General features: G+C 46.0%; 1 protein-coding gene across 1 annotated transcript in view; it reads right to left on the bottom strand.

Moving 5' to 3' along the window:
* Positions 1-25,916, bottom strand: part of IMPG1 (interphotoreceptor matrix proteoglycan 1) — a 391,168-nt gene that overhangs the window by 75,366 nt on the left and 289,886 nt on the right. Inside the window, exon 15 of the mRNA XM_083177174.1 lies at positions 20,891-21,101. Coding sequence (XP_083033300.1) covers positions 20,891-21,101 — 211 coding nt within the window. The remainder of the gene's footprint in view (positions 1-20,890; positions 21,102-25,916) is intronic.

The raw sequence follows: 25,916 nt of genomic DNA, 5'->3' as shown, positions 1-25,916 counted from the left end.
CATGATACACCATGTAGAAACCTCTTCTACACACTACGCAGGGTAGAGCCCCAGTCCCCATTACACATTACACCAGGTAGAGCACCAGTTACGTTACTCCGGCTAGAGACCACTTTTATATAATACATCCGGTAGAGCTCACTTTTACATATGATGCCAGGTAGTGTCCCCTTATATACAATACGCCAGTCAGAGCCCCGTTACATGTATTATCTGGACTCCCATGTTAAATGCACCCCATTTTTTCATACCCCTACTATCCAACTACGCATGGAGTTGATTTTATATAGTGTGGCGAGCGCAGCGAGCCACCGTGCCCGAAGCGTGGCGAGCGGACGCGGTCTCATAAGAAAAACGGGAGTCCAGATATTACATAAGTACCCGCCAGGCAGTGCCCGGTTACACATTACGGCAGGTAAAGCTCCCATTACGCATTATGCAAGGTAAAATGCGAGCCCCTTATACACAAAGCACCAGGTAGAGCCCCTTTTATACATTTAACCAGGAAGATCCTCCATGTGACATTATAACACCAGGTTAATCCCTCTAATACACATTACGCCAGGCAGATCCCCCTTATAGTATCCTGGAAATCACAGGATAGATGTGTATTAAAATAGTTGAATAGAAACCAGCAATAAGTACAGATACCTTTTGATAGTTAAATATGAACTTTAGTGCTGGAGGTGCCCCCATAAATCGAATAATATAATATTCATAGAAAAAATGGATAGTTGTAAGAAGCAATCCTACATTTACAAAAAGATTTCTTTTTTGAGTCACACTTTAATTTGCTTTTAAATAAAAAAATAAGGGTAGCTCCGTGATTCCGAAACTTTATGAATCATGGCACCCTAGAGCAGTGGTTCCCAACCCTGGTCCTCAAGTACCCCCAACAGTGCATGTTTTGCAGGTCTCCACACAGAATCACAGGTGACAATTAGCTCCACCTTTGGATCTTTTAAAATGTGTCTGAATAATGAGTGCACCTGCTGGGTGACCTGGAAAACGTGCACTGTTGGGGATACTTGAGGACCAGGGTTGGGAACCACTGCCCTAGAGAATCTGATTTTTTTCATGGCAACCCTAGGCCAAAAGTTTCTTATTGTGGAATTTTGAATACAATATTAATTTAAGTAATTTGTGTTTATATGTCTTTCTTAGGTTCACTTATGTGGTAAGTGACAGGATTCACTTCTGTTTGTCCACATAAATTATGATTGGAAACCACAAGAACTGGTTTCGCCTATCACATTGACCATAAATAATTTGAGTTAGTCCTGGATCACCAACCCAAGGCACCCTGGGAAGTGTCATTAAACACCCCAGGGTACCACAGCACACAGTTTAGGAACCTCTGGGGTAGCTCAAATGCATATACACACATATTAAACAAACACAAATATGTCAATTTTTGTATATTCTGTTATCACAATAGCACAGTTATAATGATGGTCAAATACCTGGAATTCTTAAACAATCTTGTGCAGAAATTCAACAAACTTGTATTACAGAGGTACTGTATACAAAGTACAATAAATTGCAACAAGTGTGCAAATATTGCTGTAGGAATAATGGTGTACTTTTAAAGTATCCGACATAATGAAGCAATTTCCTCAAATGGATATATAGCAACCTCCTATGTTTATTCTAACATGCTTCTGTGGCAAGATAATGTCGTCAAATATATAGACCATAAATGAAACTAGTAACCACTGATTGTGTAGTATTCACTCTGATTGTATCACAATGTAACGTTCCTTCCAGGACAATTTGGCAATAAGTGAGATCATCGAGAACATTGATACAAATTGTGCATCAGGTAAAGATGAAAGAAATAGTACAGTGTTTTGACTCCCCGCTCTTTCTGCAGCCTAACGTCTTCAAAGGTGAGAGAAGACTGGGCTCGCTGATGGAGAAACCAAAAGTACAGGGGACACAAACTGTACAGTATGTGGTGTTAGGTCAACCCTGGTGCCAAGGTATTGCAGGGTTGAGATGCACTACCAGATAGTTTCCCTTAAGCACAGAAAAGGATGGGAAGGAAGTGGTTAATAATATTATAGGCTAATGCTAATTAGCGTGATAATTCACATAGGTATCAGTATTGCATAGGCATGTCACAATTCTTTAGCGTCTGAGATTGGTTGCTAAGGTGCAATTAGGCGAGAAAGAAGTACAGCGTGTGTAATCCTAGTCCCTTCAACTGCCTGCCATTGTCAGCCTTAGCAGGTGATAGTGAGACCAGGAGCTGGTGGAGGAGAAGGATAGAGCATGCAGGGGACACTGGCCATTTGCGGTGTTAGATCAGTCCTGATGCCGGAGCATTGCAGGACTGAAATCTGCCACTGGCTGGTTTCCCTACACGCAGAAAAAGAAAGATACCTGGGTCAGTTGGTACATATAGGGTCTGGAAGTCCGCTGTGATTTCCCCCTGCAGCGGGGATCTGTGACTGTGCTTTAGATTGCGTTGTGGGCTTGATCACCCACATTCCATTTGTGCCTTTTATTTATTTTGTTTATTTTAGTAATTAAAATTTCCTCTACTTTCACTATTCTTACTGTCTACCATATATGTATAGTAACTACCTAATATAACATTTAAGCGCTCTTTAACCTGTATCAATACTGTGCAATGCAGTGTGTGGGACAGAGATATGTGATTACCTGGAATTGCAAAATTGAATCACCCACTAAGTGGGCATACTGAGCTATGCTACAGTATTAAGGTGACCTGCTCATTATGTCCAGTGCCGGTGCAAGGTGTTTAGCACCCTAGGCAAAACTTCTAATACTGCGCTCCCCCACCCCCAGTTACCACACTATCATTATAAAGTAAAGTATTGTACCCTTACCCTGCATCCAGCAGTATCCCTCACACACCTGTACCTCTACCCTGCACCCAGCCACCCCCCTTACACATGTGTAACACCATCCCTGCACCCAGCCTCATCAGCTCACACACATGTAACCCCAGCCCTGCATTCTCCCCAACTCACATGTTCCCCAGTTCTGCACTCTCTCCCCAATACACATGTTCCCCAGTTCTGCATTCTCTCCTCAACACACTTGTTCCCCAGCCCTGCACTCTCCCCAACACACATGTTCCCCAGCTCTGCACTTTCCCCAACATATACTGTAGATAAAACCAACCCTGCACCCAGCCACCTCCCTAAAATACATACAGTCCCAGTCACCTTTTCTGTATGTCTGGCTGCTGGCAGGGTCTCTTTAGGAGCTTGTGCTGGAGGGGGCGGAGCTACCAGTCGATCTCTGTGTGAACTGTGAATAGCAGCAGCAAGAAGTAAGGATGGCCATCTGTGCATACGCCATCGATGGTTACCATCAATGGAGATTCTGTACCCAGCCATCAAACTATTTAATAGATAACCATCAATAGTTTTAGCTATCGATGATCATCCATTATATGTGACTGAATGGTCCATGGGCCAATCAGAACTTGGGGGTGGAACTTCCGGTGGAGCTATGCTACGTGTCCTGGCACCTTGAAAAAAAGGAAACAGGACAGAATCGGTTCAGTGGCATAACTAAAACTTTTGCTCCCCCCCACCGGGACAATTTCGCCGCCCCACCCCTCTTTACAAGACAAGACCCCCCTGGGGAGCTGGCAGTGGGGTACCTATGGTCAGGGAGAGCCTGGAGGTCCCTGAGGCGCTGAGTATGATGTTGCCGGGGTCCCTGCAGTGAAGTGGAAATAACGCGCGGGAAGCGGTTCTAACTTTGAAAACACTGGCCGCACACTGATTGGCTGAGATTCAGCCAATCAGCATGCACCCAGTGTTTTCAAAGTCAGAAGCGCTTCCCGCGCCGCCGCATGGCGGTAGCGGTAGCGCGTTATTTCCACTTTACTGCAGGGACCCGGGCAACGTCATACTCTCAGAGCCGCAGGGACCTCCAGATTCCAGCCTCTTCCTGACCGCAGGAAGTGGTACCCCTGTGCCGCACGGACCCCCCTGCCAGCTCCCTGCTGCACCCACAAGGAGTGGGGAGCTGGGGGGAGAAACAATAGCGCCCACAGACCCCTAGCGCCTCCCCACCACTGCGGGGGCTGCGGCCCTATAGTTACGCCACTGCATCGGTTCTCCTTTGCCATCGATGTAGGGAAACCATCTGGTTCTCCCACATCAATGGCTAAAGTAGTTGACATTGGCCAAAAAACCATTGATGATTTCCAAGCATCGATGATCGATTGTCATTCCTACCAGGAATTAGAAAAGCAGGGACACAAGCCTCATGACTGCTGGGTGCTGCTGCTGAATGCTGAGCCCAGAAATCACCACAGTATCTGCTCCCAGGATCATTCAGATGTGCAAAATATGATGGGGGGAAAGTATCAGGCTCTCATAAGAGTCAGACCCGCTAAGGCCACTAAAATAGCTACATTTACATGATCAGAGTAAAGGGGCGCCCTCTAGTGCAGTGGTCAGGGAACTCGGTCCTCATTACCCCACGTTTTGCTGGTCTCCTCACAGAATCACAAGTGAAATAATTAACTCCACCTGCGGACCTTATAAAATGTATCTGTGAGTAATTAGTGCACCTGCTGGGTTACCAGCAAAACATGCACTGTGTGGGGTAATGAGGACCGAGTTCCCTGACCACTGCTCTAGTGGCTAGCGCCATAGGTGGCTTCATAAAGCTGCCTAGTGGTAGCACCGGCCCTGACTATGTCAATATATTATATTATATTGGAGTGCAAGACCTCTTCAGAAGCAATTTGCACAATATGCTCCTTAATACTGGCCAGTAAAAAAATGTGAATGCCTTTTTTTTCTGTCTGAGACTTGTGGGAGCTCCTATTCTTGTAATTCCTGTGTTCATGCTCCAACTCTCTGTTGCTCCAACTCTGTCCCCCACCAGTAGTTCCCTTAGCCCACTACTGGTTTGAAGACAAACTGACGTGTTTTGCGTCATCTCTGTCTCACCAGTCATTGTTCCCAAACATCAAATGTGCAATAAGCTTTTGGGGCTCTATACGCACAGTGATGAATTCAAAGTTCATGGCATTGGTCAGTCCATAGAATCTTGATAGCACCTGCTGTGATTATGTACTGTATCAATTGCAAATTATTACATTTCCTATCATTTTTGTGTGTATCAATATGTTCCCTGTCAATTTCTCAAGACTATGCCCTGAAGTTTACCTATTTTTTGGTGCAAGAGAAAAGTTGTAAAAATAATAATTATTATGGTCCCTGATTTAATTGAAAACAAGCACAGTCCAATAAGCCCAATAGCCATTTATGGCAGCCAGAGAGCTTTGTCACCATTACGAACTCAGGCACCATTTAATGAGCCATCTCTTGACTTCCCTAACCCTTTTTTAAGTGCAGTGTGTCCAATACCTGCTACCAAATTAATTCTCCAGCCACAATTCCTATACTAGTCATTTGAAAACTTTTGACGATACTTGTGTATTATAAGGGCGCCCAATTTGCCTACGTACGCCGGCGTGGAGATCGCATCGCATGCAGTCGCATGTGATGGTACTTGTTAAATTTCACGGCACCCCTGGCCGTGGATCGCACGCTAAGTGTTACAGTAAAGGACAGAGAAATTTGTGATGCATTGTTCAATTCATAACAGGGCATGCTGGGTTGATTAAAATAATCTCTTCATAGCAATTTCATATTAACACTGATGTAAATGACCTTGGGTGTGGTATAATAGGTCAACACTGTCTGGGTCAACACCAAATGTAGACTTACACAAGGTTGACACACGCAAACGTTCAACACGTGAAAAGTTTGATATTAGTTTTTCACATTTTTTTTGTGTCAATGTCGATCCACAACTAATGCTCACAACTAGTGCACCTTGCTGTGGAGTTCTAGGGACCCAGCTTCTGAAATAGAGGACTACTTTAGACATCCAGATCATGGCATTATAGTGCTCTGGTCCACCCCCATTACCACTTACAGGTGGCATTAGAAGCCCCACCCATTTCTGAAGTCATTGACCTGCAGTGCGAAGACAGACCCTTTGGTGGCTCTTGTCTGATGTTTGCAAGTTCATCAATTTCCCTTATTTAGGAACTACCAAGTAATCTTTTCTTGATTAATGCAAATCTTCCCTGACTAGAAGTTTCCAGGATGCTGTACTGACCTGTGATCCTGGATTTTGACTCTCCTATTGTATTTGTGCCTACAAATCTTAGAATACAGATGATCATTGTTCTAGGATGGAAATACTGTACATGAAATGGAGGAATGGGTATGGCACCTCTTAGTACTGTATTTTAATTTTTTAAGAATAGAATATAATAGAATTCCTTTATTCGTCTCACAATGGAGAAATTTACAATTGTTACAGCAAGGTTCAAGTACAGATAAGGGTGAAAATAGCAAATAAGATAAGAAGTCCAAACAATATAAATCTAGAATCTAAGAACATGTAGGTCTCTACAGACCATGACCGTTGTACATTCTGATTGCAGCAGGTAGAAAAGACCTGCGGTACCTCTCCGTTGAGCATCGAGGGTGAAGTGATTTATAGCTAAGGCAAAGTAGAACTCCTCAGAACTCACTTTTTTCCACTACATCCTGTTTACGCCCCAGCAGTACCTAGGCACACATTCTCCTCCCATGCTTTCACTTCCAACACTACAGCAGCACCCAGACACACTCCTCCCCCAAATTATGTAGCAACACCTCAGCACCTAAACGCTTCCTGTTACTTATCAGGGTCTTCCAATTTTGCTATTTGCTGCTTCCTCAGCAACAGCACAGGCAGCAGGTACTGCATTTGTAAGCGAGAAGAGCTGGTAAAGGAGGGGTCATGCATTTCATCTGTTGTCCTCCTCTTTTATGTTTTGTTCCTAGAGTACTGTCTCTAGACTGGGGTGGTTTCTTGGGTGGAGACCATGGCATAGGGAAGACTGCAGCACATGCCCCCCATGGGCTCCTTGCTTATTCCAGCTCTGTGGTGCATAAAGCTGAAACTGGAGCAATAGAGAAGATAAGGGTGCTCCTTTCAGCAGTGATGTAACTATGGAGGGTGCAGGGGATGCGGCTGCTATGGTGTCTGGCGGCTTGGGGGGGGGGGGGGGGTGTGGGGGTGGTAGCTGATGCAATACCACTGCACTCTCTATAGTGTACTTACTAGGAGGGAATAAGGTGGGAGGTGAAGCTGCTTCTTTTACAGGAAGCCAGACTGCACAAAATATAATCAATCGCTCTGGCAAGCCACGCACCACTGGCGCTGCTTTCGGATTCCTGTACAAGAAGGGCTTTGCCTCCCACCCCGCTGTAAGTAAACTGCTCGCCAACAGGGATGGCCATTGGTGCAGTCGCCATCGATGGCAACTCTGCACCAAGCCATCGATAGTCATAAACTATGTGATGGATAACCATCGATGGTTTTAGCTATCAATGGTTATCCATCATCTTTGACTAACAGGTCCAAACATCAATCGAAATGTGTGGGTGGGGCTTCCCTATGCATAAAAAAAAAAGAAACATCGGTTCTCTTTTGCCATCGATGTAGGGAAACCATCTGGTTCTTCCACATCGATGGCAAAAGTATTCAACATTGGCCATAAACCATCGATGATTTTAAAACATCGATGGTCGATGGCTATCCCTGCTCGCCACTACTGACCGGCACTGTTACTTTCCCCACTGCATGGCACTTCCTTAACTGTAACCGCTGGGGACTAAAGTCAAGTAAATGCCCTTGTTTTCTATGGCATTCCGCTCTCTGTGCTGTTGGAGCCTGCCAGTGCGGCTCCCTCACACTGCCCTCCATTACATTCTGTGTATCCCCTTTTAGTTAACCCCCCCCCCCCCCAGCACAAAATTAACCATATCACTGATGGACCCTGGCTCATAAATATATTATCTTTAATATTTTATAACGTTATATATATCCATTCCCCCCATCCATCTGTCTATGTCTCCACTCCCATCCTGTGCATTAATGAAGGGGTGTGACATGCTTGCTTCTTCTCCCTCTCTCTCCTTGGCACGGTCTCTCTTTTTCTCTTATTTCCAATTTTTCCATGCAAACCTTTTTCTTTTTTTCCCTTTCCCTCTCTAACTCATTTCTGTCACTCATTCTCTCTCTTCGCCTTACAAGCTCTTTCTCTCTCACACCCCTCTCTTTCCTTTCCTTATAGGGTACTGTAGTGACAAAGGCTGGGGCATACTTTACTTACCTGCCCTACCGGAATGGCCAGGAGGGTCCCAAAAATCTGATACCCCTCCCGGCCCCCCGGAAGGGTAGGCAAGCATTCTGCATTCCTGCCTATCGCATCATCCCCACCCGCAGCCCCCTCCTCTGCCAGTAAAATACTGCCACTTGCAGCTCTTTAGGGAGGGCTAAATGACACACCATTTAGCCACTCCCTGAAGAGCTGCGAATCAGGGCATTTACCATGATGGGGGTGGGCATAAAGACATCAAGCTCTGCCCACCACCCCCCAGAAGTGCTGCAAAGCATCTCTTCTCTGGACTTATCCTGGAGTGGAAACTCAAAAAGTAGGCAAGTATGGGCTGGGGGAAGTGGGGCCCTTTCAAGATTTTGATATAGGGCCCACAAATTTTTAGTTAAGCCCCTGCCTTTTAGGGTTATTAGTGCCCAGAGGCAAACTGCCTCCACAGACTCCTGTATTTATGGCCCTGTGAATACTTCTGATCTATGCTCCAAGTGCAATTTACTTCAGTCTACAATAGTGTGCATAAGTAGCATAAAATGTATATTTAGGCATTGCAAATGCAGTTGAATTAATCTCTAAATTAATAAAGCAAAAAAAACAAAAACGCTGAACGAAAAAAAAAAAACCCCCACTGCTGTCCCAGTGTGATTATAAATATAATTATTTTTATCTATACAATAAAGCACAATGCTTCAAGGGGAAAAGTGGTTCTGCTTTTACTGTCAAGTACATATACTAAATGAATTAAATAGGATAACCCTTGTTGCTTATTAACATTGCACATTATGTCTGAGAAACACGTATTGAGTCTCAACATTCAGGAAAAAATAAAATACATTGAACTATTTTTTTCCAGATGCATTTAGTGCTCCGGTAGGAATAAAAAGAAAAAGAGAGAAACTAGAAATTAATTAAATAGATTGTTATGGTATTTTCTGTTGACTTTTCTCTGTGAATCAAGCCTGTTTACCTGTGACAGTCATTGCAATTAATGTTTAAAGAGCTGTATATGCCATTTGTTGTAGTTTTATTCCAGAGATAACTAGGAATTTTGAAATGAAAAAGGACAGCTGTGGGGAAAGGTCAGGGCAGGAGTGCCAGTGCAAAGAAATAATATAAAGCAGGATATGAGGGTTTGCTTGTTCTTCCTACGGTAATAAAACAGATAATAAGCCAATAGGAATCATTTTAATATATTAAAATGGCAATGGCATACAGTACTAATGTTTGCATTGTCGGTATATACTTACCTACTGTATGCTGTCATGATCAAGTTCAGATAAAATATTATACGAGGAAAAATGCTGTGAGACATTATTATTCATAAAAACAATAATAAGAATCCTAATAGCAGATAATAAAAACAAAAATATAAACAGGAAAGCAGTATAAAAAAAGCATATAATCTGCCATTTGGACAGACAGCAGCGCAGGGTCTGATTTTGAGTGAGGAACAAATAAAAAAACCATTTGCACCTGCACGTGACATGATGTGCGCGTGACATGACACCCCCCCCCCCCGGCGGCGCTGTAGCTGTATAGGGAGAGGTAAGTGAATTTTTTTTTTCATTTCCTCTCCCTCAGCAACTTCGGGAGGCTTGCTGCCTAACCCACCTGCTGTTGCTACGTGGCAATCCTGTTCCCTAGAACAAATCTGGTTTGCAGGTCATAGATTCCTGCAAACCAGTGTTAGTTGTGAAGAGATGTGTTGCGTCATACATCCTTGCTGTTCACGCATTGCAGCAAGGACAGCACAGTATAGCGGGGGACACATGCGATCGCACGCTGCTACCATACCAAAGACTTGAATGGGTCTGGGAGCAGGTGTGTATGTGATTGGATGGGATTTAACAGTGATGCATTCACAACATGTAGTAGGACAAGTCTGCTCATTAATTCAAAATATCAGTTGAAAAAAAAAGTGACAGTATTTGCACCCCTTGAAATGCAACATGGATTGTTCCATGAGCATATTGCTTTTTATTTGGGTGGAGTGCAATATGTGTGCTATATAAATAACTGTTAATTAATAAATAAATAAATGTAATCCTAAAGTAACTATCATCAGCAGGGCCGTTTCTAGACAATTTAGCTCCCAGGGCAAAGAAATAAAAATGCGCCCCCCCCCAACACATAACATGGTATAGAAGAAATTGCGCGCGCCTTCGGCGCGCGCCGAAATAGGGGGCGTGGTTTATTTTAAAGGGGGCGTGGCTTAATATAAGGGCGTGGTCTATCAGGAAACAATTACCTTACATCTCACTTTTGCAACCTGCACGTCTAGACATTGTCCTCCCGCACTTAAGTTGGCGGGCTGAAGGCCACACAGTGACATAAAAATATAAAGGCCCACACAGTTACCTAGTACGCCTCACAGATCAAGGCCAAACAATGACTGGCTACTTAATTCATTATACACTTTTTACCCGTGATGCCAATTACACATTACGCCGCACACTGTGATGACAATGACATATTACGCCGCACACCATGATGACAATTACACATTATGTCGCACACTGTGATGACAATCACACATTACGCCGCACACTGTGATGACAATTACACATTACGCACACTGTGATGACAATTACACATTACGCACACTGTGATGACAATTACATATTATGCCGCACACCATGATGGCAATTACACAATACTCCCCACAACGTAATGCCTATTACACATTATGCCCCACACGCCGCTGCCATACAACTGATGCTGTTTACTAATATGCCCCCACAGTGGCAGATATGCCCCCACAGTGCCATACATATATGCCCCCACAGTGACAGCTATGCCCCCACAGTGCCATACATATATGCCCCCACAGTGCCACATATATATGCCCCCACAGTGCCACATATATATGCCCCCACAATGCCATACATATATGCCCTCACAGTGCAAAATATGTCCCCACAGTGCCACATATATGCCCCCACAGTGCCACATATATATGCCCCCACAGTGGCAGATATGCCCCCTCAGTGCCACACATATATGCCCCTACAGTGCCATACATATATGCCCCCACAGTGACAGCTATGCCCGCACAGTGCCACACATATATGCCCCCACAATGCCAAATATGCCCCCACAGTGCCAAACATGCCCCCACAGTGACAGCTATGCCCCCACAGTGACAGCTATGCCCCCACAATGCCACACATATATGCCCCCACAGTGCCAAATATGCCCGAACAGTGCCACATATATGCCCCCACAGTGCCGCACATATGCCCCCACAGTGCTACACATATGCCCACACAGTGCCATATATGCCACCACAGTGCCACACATATGCCCCCCTCAGTGCAAGACCTATATGCCCCCACAGTGCTAGAATATTATATCCCAGCAGCAGCACAACTCACCATTGCTGCTGCTGGGGAAAGCAGAGTCCGGGTCTCCTGCTGCTGCTGTTGCTGCTTCATCAGTTCCCAGGGGAGGGGAGGGGATCAGGGGAGCGCATTCTAGCGCATCTCTCCTTCCCCTTCACTATGCCAATCATAACTCGCGGGCTGGCTCCTAATTGGCTGCCGGCCCGCGAGATGATTCGCTAACAGCCCAGTGACACAGACAGGGGAAGGCAGAGACGCGCTATGCGCTCCTCTCCGTCCTCCCCTTTCAAATCATCTGTTGCTGGTGTGGCCGCGGCGTACGTACGCCGGGGAGAGGCGGAGGAAGGGGGGGGGGCAGCGGCGTGGGGGGAGCTGCCGGGCGCCCCGGCTATCCAACAGTGTCGGAAGCCGGGGAGAGGCGGAGTAAGGTGGGGGCAGCGGCGTGGGGGGAGCTGCCGGGCGCCCCGGCTATTCAACAGAGGCGGACAAGCCGTGCTGCGCCCCGGGCTGCTGCACGGCTTGTCCGCCTCTAGAAACGGCCCTGATCATCAGGCTCAAAATGATAGACTGTAAAGGGACAACAGAAACCACGGAGGTACGCATAGGCAGGGACCTGCGCATTCTGGCTTTATGACGTTTATATGTCATAAAGCCAGAAAGAGGAGAAGGAAAGACAAATTCCTTCTCAAATGGATAAAACCATGTGCACTGCAGGTGGGGCAGATGTAACTTGTGCAGATAGTTAGATTTGGGTGGGGTTTTATATTGCAGATCTATATTGCAGTGTAAACATAAAGCAGTCATTATTTTCCCTGCAGAGAAACAAAATAACTCACCCATATCTAATTCTCTCTGCAAATGTTACATCTCCCCCCCCTGCAGTGCACATGGTTTTGTCCATTTGAGAAGGAATTTGCCTTTGCGAGTGAACCAGAATAACCTGCATAGTCCCAAGCTGCTCAAAGTCAGAAGAGACAACACACAAGGAGGTAGAGCCAGAGGACACAGTACAATGGGTCTGATTCAGACCTGCTCCCCCCCCCCTGTTGCCAGCACCAGCTGCATCCATTGCTAGCATGCGAGGGGATGTGAACAAGAAGGAAAGAGAAATTATTCCATGGTTGCCAACCACTGAATGATTTCTCCCCTTCGATAATAAGTCATAACTGACTTTTATTGCCGTCGGAGATCGCCCAATTGGGGGCGGGCACTGACATCATGTGACGTAAGCCACCTTCTTCCTCCTGCGTTCCCAGGAGGAATGTCCAGCGTTTTCATGGGGACGCCCATAATATGCTGGGCGTTCCCCTGATGCTGCCTCCTGCCTGCACCCCCTCTCCCCTACCTGTGCGAATACCTAGGCAAGTGTGATACTCACCAAATGCATTTGCACAGGGTGTCTGCAGATGCGCAAATACGCTTTTGCACATGCGCAGAGACCCACCATTGGAAAAGGGTCCAATTTGGCCCCTTCTGATTGGGTCTGAATTAGGCCCCAAGTAAATGACTGTGGGCTGGAGATTGAGTAATGTTGTAGGCCCGAGCTGAGGAGACACAAGGGGAGTCGAGCCAAAGACACAGTGGGCATGGAGATATGCATGGGGCATGGGACAGGAAAGACATGGTACACTTGTCTATCAAGTTTACAAATACAGTTTAATCATATAAAAATGTTTCATCAAGGAAGTAGACATTTTGTTATGCACCAACACATCTATTACAGGCAGTTTTTCAGAGCATGTGATCTCCTAAATGAATAGTACACACCATTTGCCTAGGAGGACTCAGGTTCTCCAGAGTTTCAGAGAAGCTACAATATAAATACAGGGATGGATGGTCAACAAAACATGGTTGTACCAGACCTTAAGATTTATTTTTTGATCTCTTCCTGTATCAGCCCACTACTTACTAGACCTAAATGCTGCTTTCAATTTTGATAAAGTACTAGAGATCTGAAATTGTATCAACACAAGATATTATCTTTAAGTATGGACCAACGGCCTTATTTAAAGATGGACGCAGTACAGTTTTCCGTAAAGGGCAAATTAAGCTGTTATGTTGTTGAACTGGATTCTATGTTGAATAAAAGATAAGTTTGAAGAATACATTAAGTAACTTAATCCTTGTACAGAATAATTACATAGGGAATACCTGAAACGCTTTATACATTTTTACAAACACGTAAAAAGATTTGCTAATTTTATTTATTACTGTTGTTACATATTTTTATATAAATCAGTTGACAGTTATCTTATAAACTCTTTACGTATTTCTGAATACATGGGTGGCTCATGTAAGGCAGTTTATTTATGATGAGATATAGCAGGGCTGTAACTACAGATGGAGCAGCTTTCAATGGAGCTGCTCCTGGCGATAGAATCGCCAACCGCCAGCCTGCGGCAGCCGACATGAAGGGGTGTGCACGCACCCCATTTCATCAGAGCCCTCTGCCCATCCCCTGCACCTCCCCGTTAGCTGCCCCCACTCCCTGCCTGTCTCTGCTTCAGGGCCCCCATCGCCTTGCTGATGGGGCATCCCCATCAGATGGTGATCCTGTCCGCCAGCCTGCACCAGCCCAGGACATCTGGTGATCCTACACAGGGGCAAACGCAGGATTTTCAGAAGGGGGTTTCCAGATGGGCGGAGCAAAGCACAGAGATGGACACTTAGGTGACAAAGTATATGCCGAGTCAGTTAAAGTATTATAGATAGACCAAATGTGTAATAATAATAATAATAATAACAATTTAAAAAAAAATATATATATACACACACATACAGCAGTGTAGACCCCTGGGCATAGCAATGTATTGGGGCCCTACCGATCCTCCAGCGGTAGGGGTGGAGGGTGCTATGAGCGGAGGCTTTGATGTCCCGCGGGTGGTAGGGGGTATCTCAACCGCACAGATGGTGGGAGAAGGGGGCATTGAGCTGAATGAAGGGGTCCTGATACAAAACTTCCAGGGTGTATAGTGGAGTGGGCTTATTATTCATAATTTTCTGGTGGGAGAACAGCTTGCTTGACTGCAGATATCTCCAGTTCCCGGAAATAGATTTCTTAGATTTTAATGGAATTAAAAACTAGAGAATCCCACCTACCAATACTTGGGACTAGGGGATCAGAGTTCGGGAGGCAGAGCAATCTGCCAACGAGTATATAAAACTACATACCAGGTGTGTGGAGCTGGAGCAGTAACCAGCTGCTGGAAGGCTGATATCTCTGGTTCTGGGAACATTAGAGACAAGCTTCTAGTGTTCTACCATTAGGAAACTTTAGGGGCGCCACCAAGTCAGCAAATCAAAAAATCAAGGATGTCTATGAGGATCCTTGTACTTAATGCAGGTGGCGACTGGAACTTTTAAGACCTCACACCGCCATACTTTTCCCTTTCCCCTGAGACATACTTGCCTACATTGCTTCTACCCTCCTCCTTGTACTCTTTTGTGGGTGGCAAAGGGGAGGGTGCAGAGGGCCTCCAGGGAAAGCAGAGGACTTGCCCTGGGAAGACCACGTGATTTTTTTTTGGGGGGGGGGGGGGAGTTTTGCCTAGGGTGCTGAATAGCGGGATAAACTAGTGACACACCTTGCGACCTGTCGCACAGAATACAATTAGCACCATACTGCTTAGAAGAATATACCGCTCAGCGGATACTCGCACAGCCCTATACAAGAGAGCTACTATCAGTATAAGCATTGTGCACAGCGAGATACCACTTCAACGGAGCCCTAATCATTCAAACTAATATATGTACCTGCACTAGTGGTAAAATTACCCATACAGTGCAGACACACTACTTGCGGGGTTTAATAATTGTCTAACCTAGACACGCACCGTGCAAGCTATAATTAGCATTACATATTTCGCGATCTGCTGCACAGAGCAGAATCAGTACAATATTGCCCAGCGGAGATTCCTACATCTATCCAATTCAAACGTGTACTATCTTAATGTGTACAATATACCGTTTATGGTGATAATAATTTTTGATAGGTGTACAAACCGCATATACAATTGGCTGGTCTAAGCACACTAGATTACACTACCTAACACTAATAAAGTGCATGCTGAACCCAGAGGCGTACTGTACCACACACCGTCCCCATTTACCTGTTATTTAACAGGGAATGAGGTCTGAAATTGAATAATTCTGCCTCGGCAACCAAAATCTGTAATTTAACAGAAGATTTTCTCCTGAGACCTCTCTACATGTACCCCTAATAAACGAGTGAGTGTAATATAAACAAGCTTATGAATAAACACTCGCACGGTACATACTCCTAATTAACAGTGTGACATTCACACATAACTACAACAATTGTATACCAACTAATCGTAGTAATTATTGCGTCATTCATGAAAACTATGTGTTTCTTTACCACAACAGAGTGTTGTATGCACACTACCCTTATTTTCTGAAATGATGCCTAAATAACAAAACACTCTGAGGACATACGATCTAGAATTAAATAGAGGTGCCAGACCGTACACACGATCAGGTTACCCATCCTACTTTTTCTATAGAAACACTCTGAGGACATACGATCCAGAATCAAATAGAGGTGCCAGACCGTACACACGATCAGGTTACCCACCCCACCTTTTTCTATAAAAACACCTCATTGGAGCATATACCAGAACAGCTCCGGCTTCAGGAAAGGACTAATTGCTTTATAAATAGAGGGACCTGACTGTACACACCGTCAGATCACCCACGCAATTTTGAATAGAGGGATCTGACCACCAACAGTACCGGATCACCCATGCAATCCTCCCTGTAATTACTGGTGTACAGCACACGACGGAACCTCGACACATTACAATAATTGTGCCCGCTCATACAGATGTTTCTATAGTGCAACAGAGTGTTACGCATATACCTACCCTTCACACTAGTGCATAACAACCCTAAGGATATACGATCCAGGATCAATTGGAATTAAATAGAGGTGTCTGGCCGTACACATGACCAGATCACCCATCCAATTCTTCACTTAAGAACACACTTGAACCATCACAGCTTCAGGGTACATAACCAAGAATCAATTGGAATACAATAGAGGCTCTGACCATATACATATGATCGGATTACCCATCCAATTGTCCCTGAAAAGCATTTGAACGCAATATCAATAACAAAAACCAATATAATTTACGAATTGTTGTAGTAATAAGGACAAATCAAACATCACTAACATACCTAAAACAGATACACACATAGCACGTGCATTTTTAATAATTGTTCAATGTTTTTGTCAGTCATGTATGTAGCTTATATTTCACTCTAATGGCCTTATTTTATCGAACTCATTAAAAGTTAATTTTTAATTAAATTCATTCTTCTCTTCAGTGCGCCAGCAACAAAGACAATCCTTTTCTGTTTCTTTTCTAGCCTTACACTGGCCCTGCTGGTCAGCGTATTGGGAGTGTGACTGGCAGGAAGGTGGGCATAGCAGGGGACACAAGGGACTTGGGGGGCTGGAGGGCCACTAAATTTTTGGCAGCCTCCTGGTCATTCCGGGACGATAGGCAAGCTTGCTTTGACAATTGTGTTTCACTTGTCTATAAACATATAATTGTATCCTTTTTCTATTTCTCCTCGCTAGCAGTTTGTATACAGGTTTGATTGTTATGTATGGACTTTTTTTCTTCTTCAGCAGCTTTTAGCCATCTGCCCCTGTAACCCGCGGCAACTAAAATACAGCACACACCTGCACTGTCACTAGAGCCGGGTCCCGTCAGGGTATATATATGAAAGAAAGGCCTAGTCAACAACCTTGTCGGGGATGCAATAAATATCAGCACCAAGGTGTGCCGTAGTCATGCAAAATCGTGTCCTGGTACCCTGTAGCAACTGATCACACAGCGGTGCTTTATAGCATACTGTAAGTCCACATTAGGTGCAATTGAGGTGCTCACAGAGGTGTGTCATTAACCATTACTCTGATTGGTACATGTTCCGGTACGTGCTCCATATATGGAGATGGAGATCCGGTGGGTGTTCCCTGTGAATAGCAAGCCCTATGATCTTTCAGTGTCCTTAATTAACACTGGTGTTTTATATTTGTTCAATTTGGTAGAAGCCTTATATACAGAACTGATGTACTCATTGTTTGTGGGTCAGTCCAGGATGAAGGCTGGATAAGGAAAAACAGTTCCGTCGACTGCTGCCGACTGTGTGATTATGCTGTGCTTTGGTGAATATGTCCATCGATGTGCCATCAGTTGAATCCCAGTCCAGTTTGGCTATGAACTTTTGCCATATGAAATAAATCTTTTTTGCATTTTTACAAGGAGTGCTGCCTTAAATATGTCCTCTGGATATGATGTTTTTCTTTTGTTTTCCCAAAACAAAAATGGCCACGGCTGGGTGCAGCTTTGACAGTTTTGAAGATGGCCGCGGGAGAGCTGCTGCGCAAATGCGGCAACACGCAGCTCTTGTAGTGTGTGGTGTGCTGCTTAAGTTAAGTAACCCCAGCAGAGCAGGCAGCGCAGGACAGAGCTTTTGCGTGGCTGGGCAGAGGATGCGGTGCAAGGAGGCTGTAGATGCGCACTCCCTGCTCTGTACCCTGCTACTGTGCACTGCTGCTGACTGCCATTGTGCCTGTCATACTACCTCACAGGCACCAGCACTGGCTGTCTGAATCCCCTCCGTCCAGCAGCTGATATCCTGTGACTGTCCCTACCTCCCAGCAGCACAGTCACAGGGGGTTTCTGTGCACAGTGCATACTCAGCCTGTATCTCCATCCCCACAGGCTGGCAGTGGCACTGCAATCCCCCCAGCTATGTTCTGATGATCTGTGACTACCTCTTATACATGAAGACACTCTTCCCATGCACTCCGGTTACTAAGCCCCCCCCCCCCCCTCCCCCCCTTCTACATGCTGATGCGCGGAGCTGGACAATCTCAATGCTGAAAGGTTAACCCTTCATAGCCTGGTTTTTTCCAGTGAGGTGTAAGTGTGTTTCCATTTTTTTTTTTAACACACACACACACACACACACACACACACACACACACACACACACACACACACACACACACACACACACACACACACACACACACACACACACACACACACACAGTATAGCATACTTTCCCTCTGCTCATGCTTCAGCAGGTATCTGTTCCCCCATACCCTCTCCCCTCCATATCCCACCCCCCAAATCCCACCCAGGGCTGTCACCCACCAGCAGGTATGCGTTCCCCCATATCCCCCCCCCCCATATCTCCCACCCGGGGCAACCTCTAGCTGTGGCTGCTTGACTCCCATGACTCCTGACCTAGCCTTAGACCCCCCTTTAGCCCACCCCTAGACATACACCCCCCTGCAGCCTACCCCTAGCCTTACACCCCCCCTGCAGCCTACCCCCAGACTTAGACCCCCCCTGCAGCCTACCCCAATCCATATACCCACTGCAGCCTTTCCTTAGTCATACACCCCCTGTAGCCTCTACTTAGCCATACACCCCCTGTAGCCTCTCCTTAGCCATACACCCCCTGCAACCTATCCCTAGTCATACACCGCCTGTAGCCTATCCTTAACCATACACCCCCTGCAGCCTAGCCGTAGCCATACACACACCATCGCAACTTAGCCCTAACCATTACACCCTCCACAGCCTAACTCTAACCATACCCCCTCACAGCATATTACTATTCCCCTCCCACTACTTCAGACAGTCTCCTGCTTCCCACAATATTACTGTCCCCTTATCTGCACTTCCTCTACTTGCCTGCTTCCTGCTCACCACTACCACTTTCAGCCTGTGCCCTTATCTGCACTGCCACTACTCAAGCCTACCCCCTGCTTTCCTCCAGGCCTCACCATACTGTACCCCAGCACATAGCCGCCATCCAATCTAACCCCGGCCTCCAAAATATACCCATCCTTCCTAGATATACAGTGTCCCTGCCCCAGGGAAATACATACCCTTGCCCTCAGGTACAAATATGGTCCATGCAAGCCCACGGCCTTCTAGACACATTACCGCAAACCTAGTGACATAAACTTACCACCCAATTTTTGCTATTGTGGAGCCCAATGTGTTTTTATTTTATTCCTGTGGGTGCTAATGATAATTTTTTTTTTTTTGGACTGGTGTCAGTGTGTTTTTTCCCCTTTTGTGGCCACCAATGTGTATTGATTTCTGTTTGGGCAAATGTTTTTTTGTTTATACTATGGGGGCCAGTGTGTCTATTCATGTGGGGGCATATGTTTTTGTTTACTTTGGGTTTTTTCCCCTATAGGGGGTCTGTATGTTTGTTACCTGTTGGAGTCAACTTTTTTTCCTGTGGGGTCAATGCTTTTTATTCATTTCTTTGGGGGCCAATGTAATTGTGATAGTAAATGTGTAATGCTTTCCTTGGGGTTACAAGGGGGTCAGCTATTCACAGTATGGACGTGTTATCGGAGTTGCTGAATATGGTTGCGTACAGGGAAGATGATTTGCTCTCTTTGAAGGCCATACTAAGACGGATAATCTGCACCTAGGATAGGGCTGGTGAAAGTTTCAATAATGCATCCGATGGTGGCAGTGTAACAGCATAAAGTTGTATATGCAACTGCATAAAAAAATACAAGAAAGGCCGCAATTGCATGCAACTCTGAATCAGATTCTATTAGTAGGGATGCTCCCTCTCTTGACAGACTCCACCCCCTTTGCAGACCCCGCCTCCAGGGCTGCTTCTATACATCCCAATCCGCCCCTGACACACACACACACACTACATGAAAAGCCTGTTTTTGCCTCTCTGTACCTTGCTCTGTAGGAGACCTCACAGACTCAGCACCGGCTCTGATTAAAGTCCCTCCAGTAACGAGATCAGAGCTCAGCACAAACCTCTCAGCCTCTGACCTCTTGTGCAAAGTCTCATGGGACTTTGTCAACTCCCAGTAATGCACTGCACACTTGTGCACTCATTGTGCTTCAGCTCCCAATGCTCAGCACCATTAATTATTGTCACATTGGCAGATAGGTGAAGATGCAACAGTACCCCACTCCCATGCACACAACCTTTAGCAAAAAAACACAAAAAAATGCCATCCACAGGGTGCTATCCACAGGGTGGCCCTATATAGAGGGGTCCCAGGGGTACTGACCCCCATGAGCCCCCCCCCCCCCCCCCCCTAAATCCGCCCTGGTCTACACTAGCTGTGCCTACTACTCTGAGTCCTGAAATACTGGAGAGCATATCAAAGTCTATGTGAAAGAAAGTAAGTTTGTTATAGGTGAAGACCTTTATATGTCTGGTGTTAGGAGTTTATACTGTTTAGTGGAAGCTATTATATATCTTTACAGAAGCACATATCATAACACATCCAGTAGCAGGATGAAAAAGAGAAAGCCTTCAGATGATTGTTACCTGCAAACTGCTCCTTTGCCAGCTACGATTTCACATGTTTCACCTTCAGAACAATGATTGGGTTCCAGATCACAGATACTGTGGCAGGGCAGTCCATCAGTACTGATAAAGCCAGGCTTACAAACACAGGCTGCTTCTTTTGTCCATGAGTTTACTAAACATTCTGAAAGTTCATCACATGCCATAAACTTACAAGAGTCGGCCTGGTCAGCTGCAATGACACAATAGGCATATTACATGTATTCATTAGTGCAAATGGTTATATTGTTATATCACCGAGTTACAGAATTTAACATTTTACATAACTTATTCAGGAGTTGATTTAGCTTGGTGAATTGATAAAGTGTCTGTTTTTTTTATCACCGGCCAATCTGCTCCTAACTGTCATTTTGCAAACCAAGCCTGTAAATTCACAGTTAGGAGCTGATTGGCCGGAGATAAAAAACACACTTTATCACTTCACCGAGCACCCCTGCACCCAGTGAATGTCTGCCCCAAAACTCACTGCTGCCCCTCCCTGCAGGTGAGAGCGGCCGCTGCCGCAGCACCCTCCCCCACAAGCTGCAGCTGCTGAGGATGTAGCCCCCCAAAACACACTGACCGGGTAAGGAGACCTGAAGGCAAGAAGTGAGCATGGTAGGAATGGTCAGGACATGAGGTGGCAGGTAGAGAGAGTGGACAGTAAAAGAACTGCTCTCCCTCATCCTCTCCTCCTCTCCTCCCTCCGCCTGCACCCTCAGGGGTAGATTTATTATAGCGGCGAAGCAGGAGGGGAGAGCTACAAGATCTCCTAAGAACTTGCCCGCCGAAGTGGGGGAGCACTAACTCCCCCCTCCGGCGATGCTTCCTCCAGCTGACAGCGCGTCAGTTAACACTGACGCGCTGTCTGCTTCTCCCCGGCCAGCTGGATTGCGCATGCATGGGATCAAGCAAGATCCCCAGCGCAGCTCAGAGCCAGCAGCAGGGACAGCGGTGTCCTTGCTGTAGGCATAGGGCATCGCCGCCTGCAACTGTCGAAGTCGATAGCTGCAGGCCGCGGAATGGTCAGCGATGCGGAACGGTCAGCGATGCAATGCTGACCATTCATAAATCAGGCAGGAAGCAGGCGCTATGCCTCCTGATCCCAAACTGCTGCCCGTAAGACACTGCTTTAGCGCATGGGGATAGTGCAGATTCCCCTGATCGACCGTTCATAAATCTACCCCTTAACCCCTAACAGCCCTGAACTGTGGCCCATGCCACAACACACCCTGCTATTAGACAGAGAACATGCAGAATGAATATGTATAGCGCAGGATCAAGGAACCATGGCTCCTGTACAATAGTGTAGTTCAGAAAGATAGTGTCAAAAAGGAGAGAAGAAAAATAAATACAGAGTTAATTAGTGTGAGAAGCAGATGTAGAGGGACATACGGTATACAGTGCAGTGAGAGAAGCAGGTGTAGATGGACATATACACTGCAGAGAGAACTGATGCGGAATCTGGTACACTGAAGTTATTGGAGAAAATGTGACTAGTGATAGCAATGGCTATGAGCATAGGTCTTAGAGACCTGCAGGCAGAGAGCTCAGTGAGTACTGTCCAGGCTGGGCATTCATTATGTGTTGGAGGTGGTGAAGTCCTTAACTCACTGTTGAATGTTAATAGCAGTATGTTTGGGTGATGTTAGAAGGTAGATGGGTGTCCTCTCCTGTTTATCTCCAAAATATCTCCAACATTTTAATTATCTTACTTTTCGCTCCATAGGACGCACTTTTTCTCCCCCAAAAAGTGTGGGGGGGGGGAAAGTGTGTGCGTCTTATGGAGCGAATACTGAAAAAAAGAGTACACGTTGGGGACCTTAATGATGCCATGGGGAAGCCTGAAGCCAGATCAGAAAGCAGGGACTGCATGGAAGGAGAGCGGGTCCAGGCAGGCAGCTTACAATTCAATGGTGGCAGCGTGGAGAAGCGGATCTTGGTCAAGGAGGAGGAGATCGTACAGAGGAGGAGGGAAGGCTGCCGGTTCGGGTCCACCGTCGGGGCCTTAGGTCCCTTCATGTTGGTACCGGCCGGAGGAGTTCTGCTGGTGTGTCCCAGCGGCCGTGCCTGTCATCTCCTGCGTAGTATTGTGGGTCTCCATTCCCGGGCGCCATGTTGGCTTGGCCCTGTGTCCCACAGTGTGCCGCCATCTTTCCGTGGCTGCCCAATGGCTTTCTGCCTGTCTTCCTCGCTCGTCCAATCAGGAGCAAGCCCGGGGGTTTTAATCCCTCACCTGACACTCAGCAGACGGCAGTGCTTCGCTATCTCTTCCCAGGAGGTAACCTGCGACCTTAGCTCCCAAGATCTCCCAGTGTGTACTGGCACCAGCGTTTCCATACCTGCGTGCTTCCAAGTCTACTGCTCCCAGGATCTCCCAGTGTGTACCGGCACCAGAGTTTCCACAACTGTGTGCTTCCAAGACTGTGCTCTCGTGATCTCCCAGTGAGTACCTGCACCAGAGTTTCCACACCTGTGTGCTTCCAAGACTGTGCTCTCGTGATCTCCCAGTGTGTACCTGCACCTGTGTTTCCATACCTGCATGCTTCCAAGTCTACTGCTCCCAGGATCTCCCAGTGTGTACCGGCACCAGCGTCTCCATACCAGCGTGCCTCCCAGTGAGTACCTGCACCAGAGTCTCCACACCTGTGTGCTTCCAAGACTGTGCTCTCGTGATCTCCCAGTGTGTACCTGCACCAGTGTTCCCATACCTGCGTGCCTCCAAGTCTGCTGCTTCCCAGATCTCCCAGTGTGTACCTGCACCAGCGTTACTACCCCCGTGTGTCTCCAAGGCTGCTGCTCCAGTGATCTCCCAGTGTGTACCTGCACCGGCGCTGCCGCATCTGTGTGTCTCCAGCTCTGCTGTTCCGCTGACCTCCCAGTGTGTACCTGTACCGGCGCTGCCGCATCCGTGTGTCTCCAGCTCTGCTGTTCCGCTGACCTCCCAGTGTGTACCTGCACCGGCGCTGCCACATCCATGTGTCTCCAGCTCTGCTGTTCCGCTGATCTCCCAGTGTGTACCTGCACCGGCGCTGCCGCATCCGTGTGTCTCCAGCTCTGCTGTTCCGCTGATCTCCTAGTGTGTACCTGCACCGGGACTGCCGCATCCGTGTATCTCCAAGCCCTGCTGATCCACTGATCTCCCAGTGTGTTTACTCCGGTGATCTCCCAGTGTGTACCTGTACCAGCCTTGCTGCACCCTTGTATCTTCAAGTCTGTTGCTCCAGTGATCTCCCAGTGTGTACTTCTGTTTCCTTGGATTTGTCTATGTTTCTAATATTAATACCTCTGAGACTGTGATACTTTAATAAAAGGTATTATTCATCTTGTCCTTATATTAAGCCTGCTACCTTCCAACCCTCAAAGTGCCCCCTAGCTCCTGTTCAGCAAACTGACTCACAAAATCCACGAGTCCTGACATAGTAGCTGGACTGGGAATGGCATCGTATTCATAGTCCATTAATAATATAATACTATTATACATCTTGTAAAAAAATGAATAAAGCCAAAGATCTAAAATGTAAATATGGGAATATTAAACTCATTTTGAGAGACTTTTTCCCATATTCCTTACAATTACAGTGTATCTGAGCTTTAAGAAATCGCCATAGATAAATTATTTCAGGAACCTTGAGATTTTAAGAATTTCCCTGGTGTGGAGAAAACTTGATCCAGCTTTAGCGTATGCTTGGTAACAGCAATTATTAAGCTTGATCATAAGTGCAGAAATGATTTAGCGAATTTATCAGATATTTAAGAAATACCTTTTCAGTATAGATCCCACAAATGCCCTGGGGTATTCTTTCTTTAGGGCTTAATTCACTACATTCTAAAGGAAATGCACATTGTATGGATAGTGTGTGCTTTTTGCAGTGATGCACAGCTATTTCCATTCCACGAAAAAACAAATTTTTTAAAACTGGGCGAGATGAAGTTTGATTCACTGACTTGAGCCAATGATTGAGTCAATTGTATATATATCTAAATGTGATATACAGTGATGTTCAATTTTGGCTTTATAATGGAGGAAATTCTGTGAGGATCTAGGGGCGTTATTCCGACCCGATCACGCGGCTGAAAATTCGCAGACGGCGCGATAATCGGTAGACTGTGCATGCATATGTATCATAGTACATATGCACAAGGCCATCCTGCTATAAAATCCTGCTACTTTTCTGAAAGTCGGCGTTTGTGGGTGGTAGCTTGACGTTTTCTGGGAGTGTCTGGGAAAACACAGGTTTGCCCAGGCGTTTGAAGGGAAGGCTTGACGTCAGTTCCAGCCCCGATCCGATTGTTTCTATTGCAGCCACTGGATAAGTCCTGGGATACGCACAGACTGCACACCCAGGAAACAAGATGGTAAGTGGCTTGTGAAAGGATTTGCAAGCTAATTGCCGATCCAGCTAATTTTGTACTGAACAATTTGCAGGCTTTCACTCTGGCTGGTGACTTATATATGCTAGAAGGGCTCTGCAATTTAGTGGAGCAGGTATCAAGTCTGAATCACCATCCAATTTCTGAGGTTCACTCATCTATATTTAGCTAGAGAATATATGTACAGTATGCCAGAATAAAGCAGGAATACCATGAGAAGGGAGATTAAGGACTGAATATAAAGAGGAGCCATTCCACTATATACAAAAGTGGTTGAAAGCTGTGTGATATATCTGGTGAGATATTTAGATATGAACATGTATATCTATATATGTGCGTATTGGTGAACGAATGGCTATTATAGGGTCACACCAGTATTGGGGACTCGTATGATTCAGTGGAACCAGAGGTCCATCTGGTCCACTGAATAGAATGATCCTGGCTATACCTTTGTTTAACGATGTAGCTACTTATTTGTACACATTGAATTGGAAAATGGGGGGCATTATATGGCCCGGGGGGACCGGAGGTCCATCTGGACCACTGAGCCAGATGCTCCTGACTACCTATATGTGTATATATATATCTGTACCCGATTATGTGGCTACATGTACATGAATATTGTTGTTCTTGG

This window comes from Crinia signifera, chromosome 3, assembly GCF_055691185.1.
Source record: "Crinia signifera chromosome 3, ASM5569118v1, whole genome shotgun sequence".
Classification (NCBI taxonomy): domain Eukaryota; kingdom Metazoa; phylum Chordata; class Amphibia; order Anura; family Myobatrachidae; genus Crinia; species Crinia signifera.
Note: the sequence above shows the minus strand (reverse complement) of the source record. Positions and strands in the feature narration are given on the sequence as shown.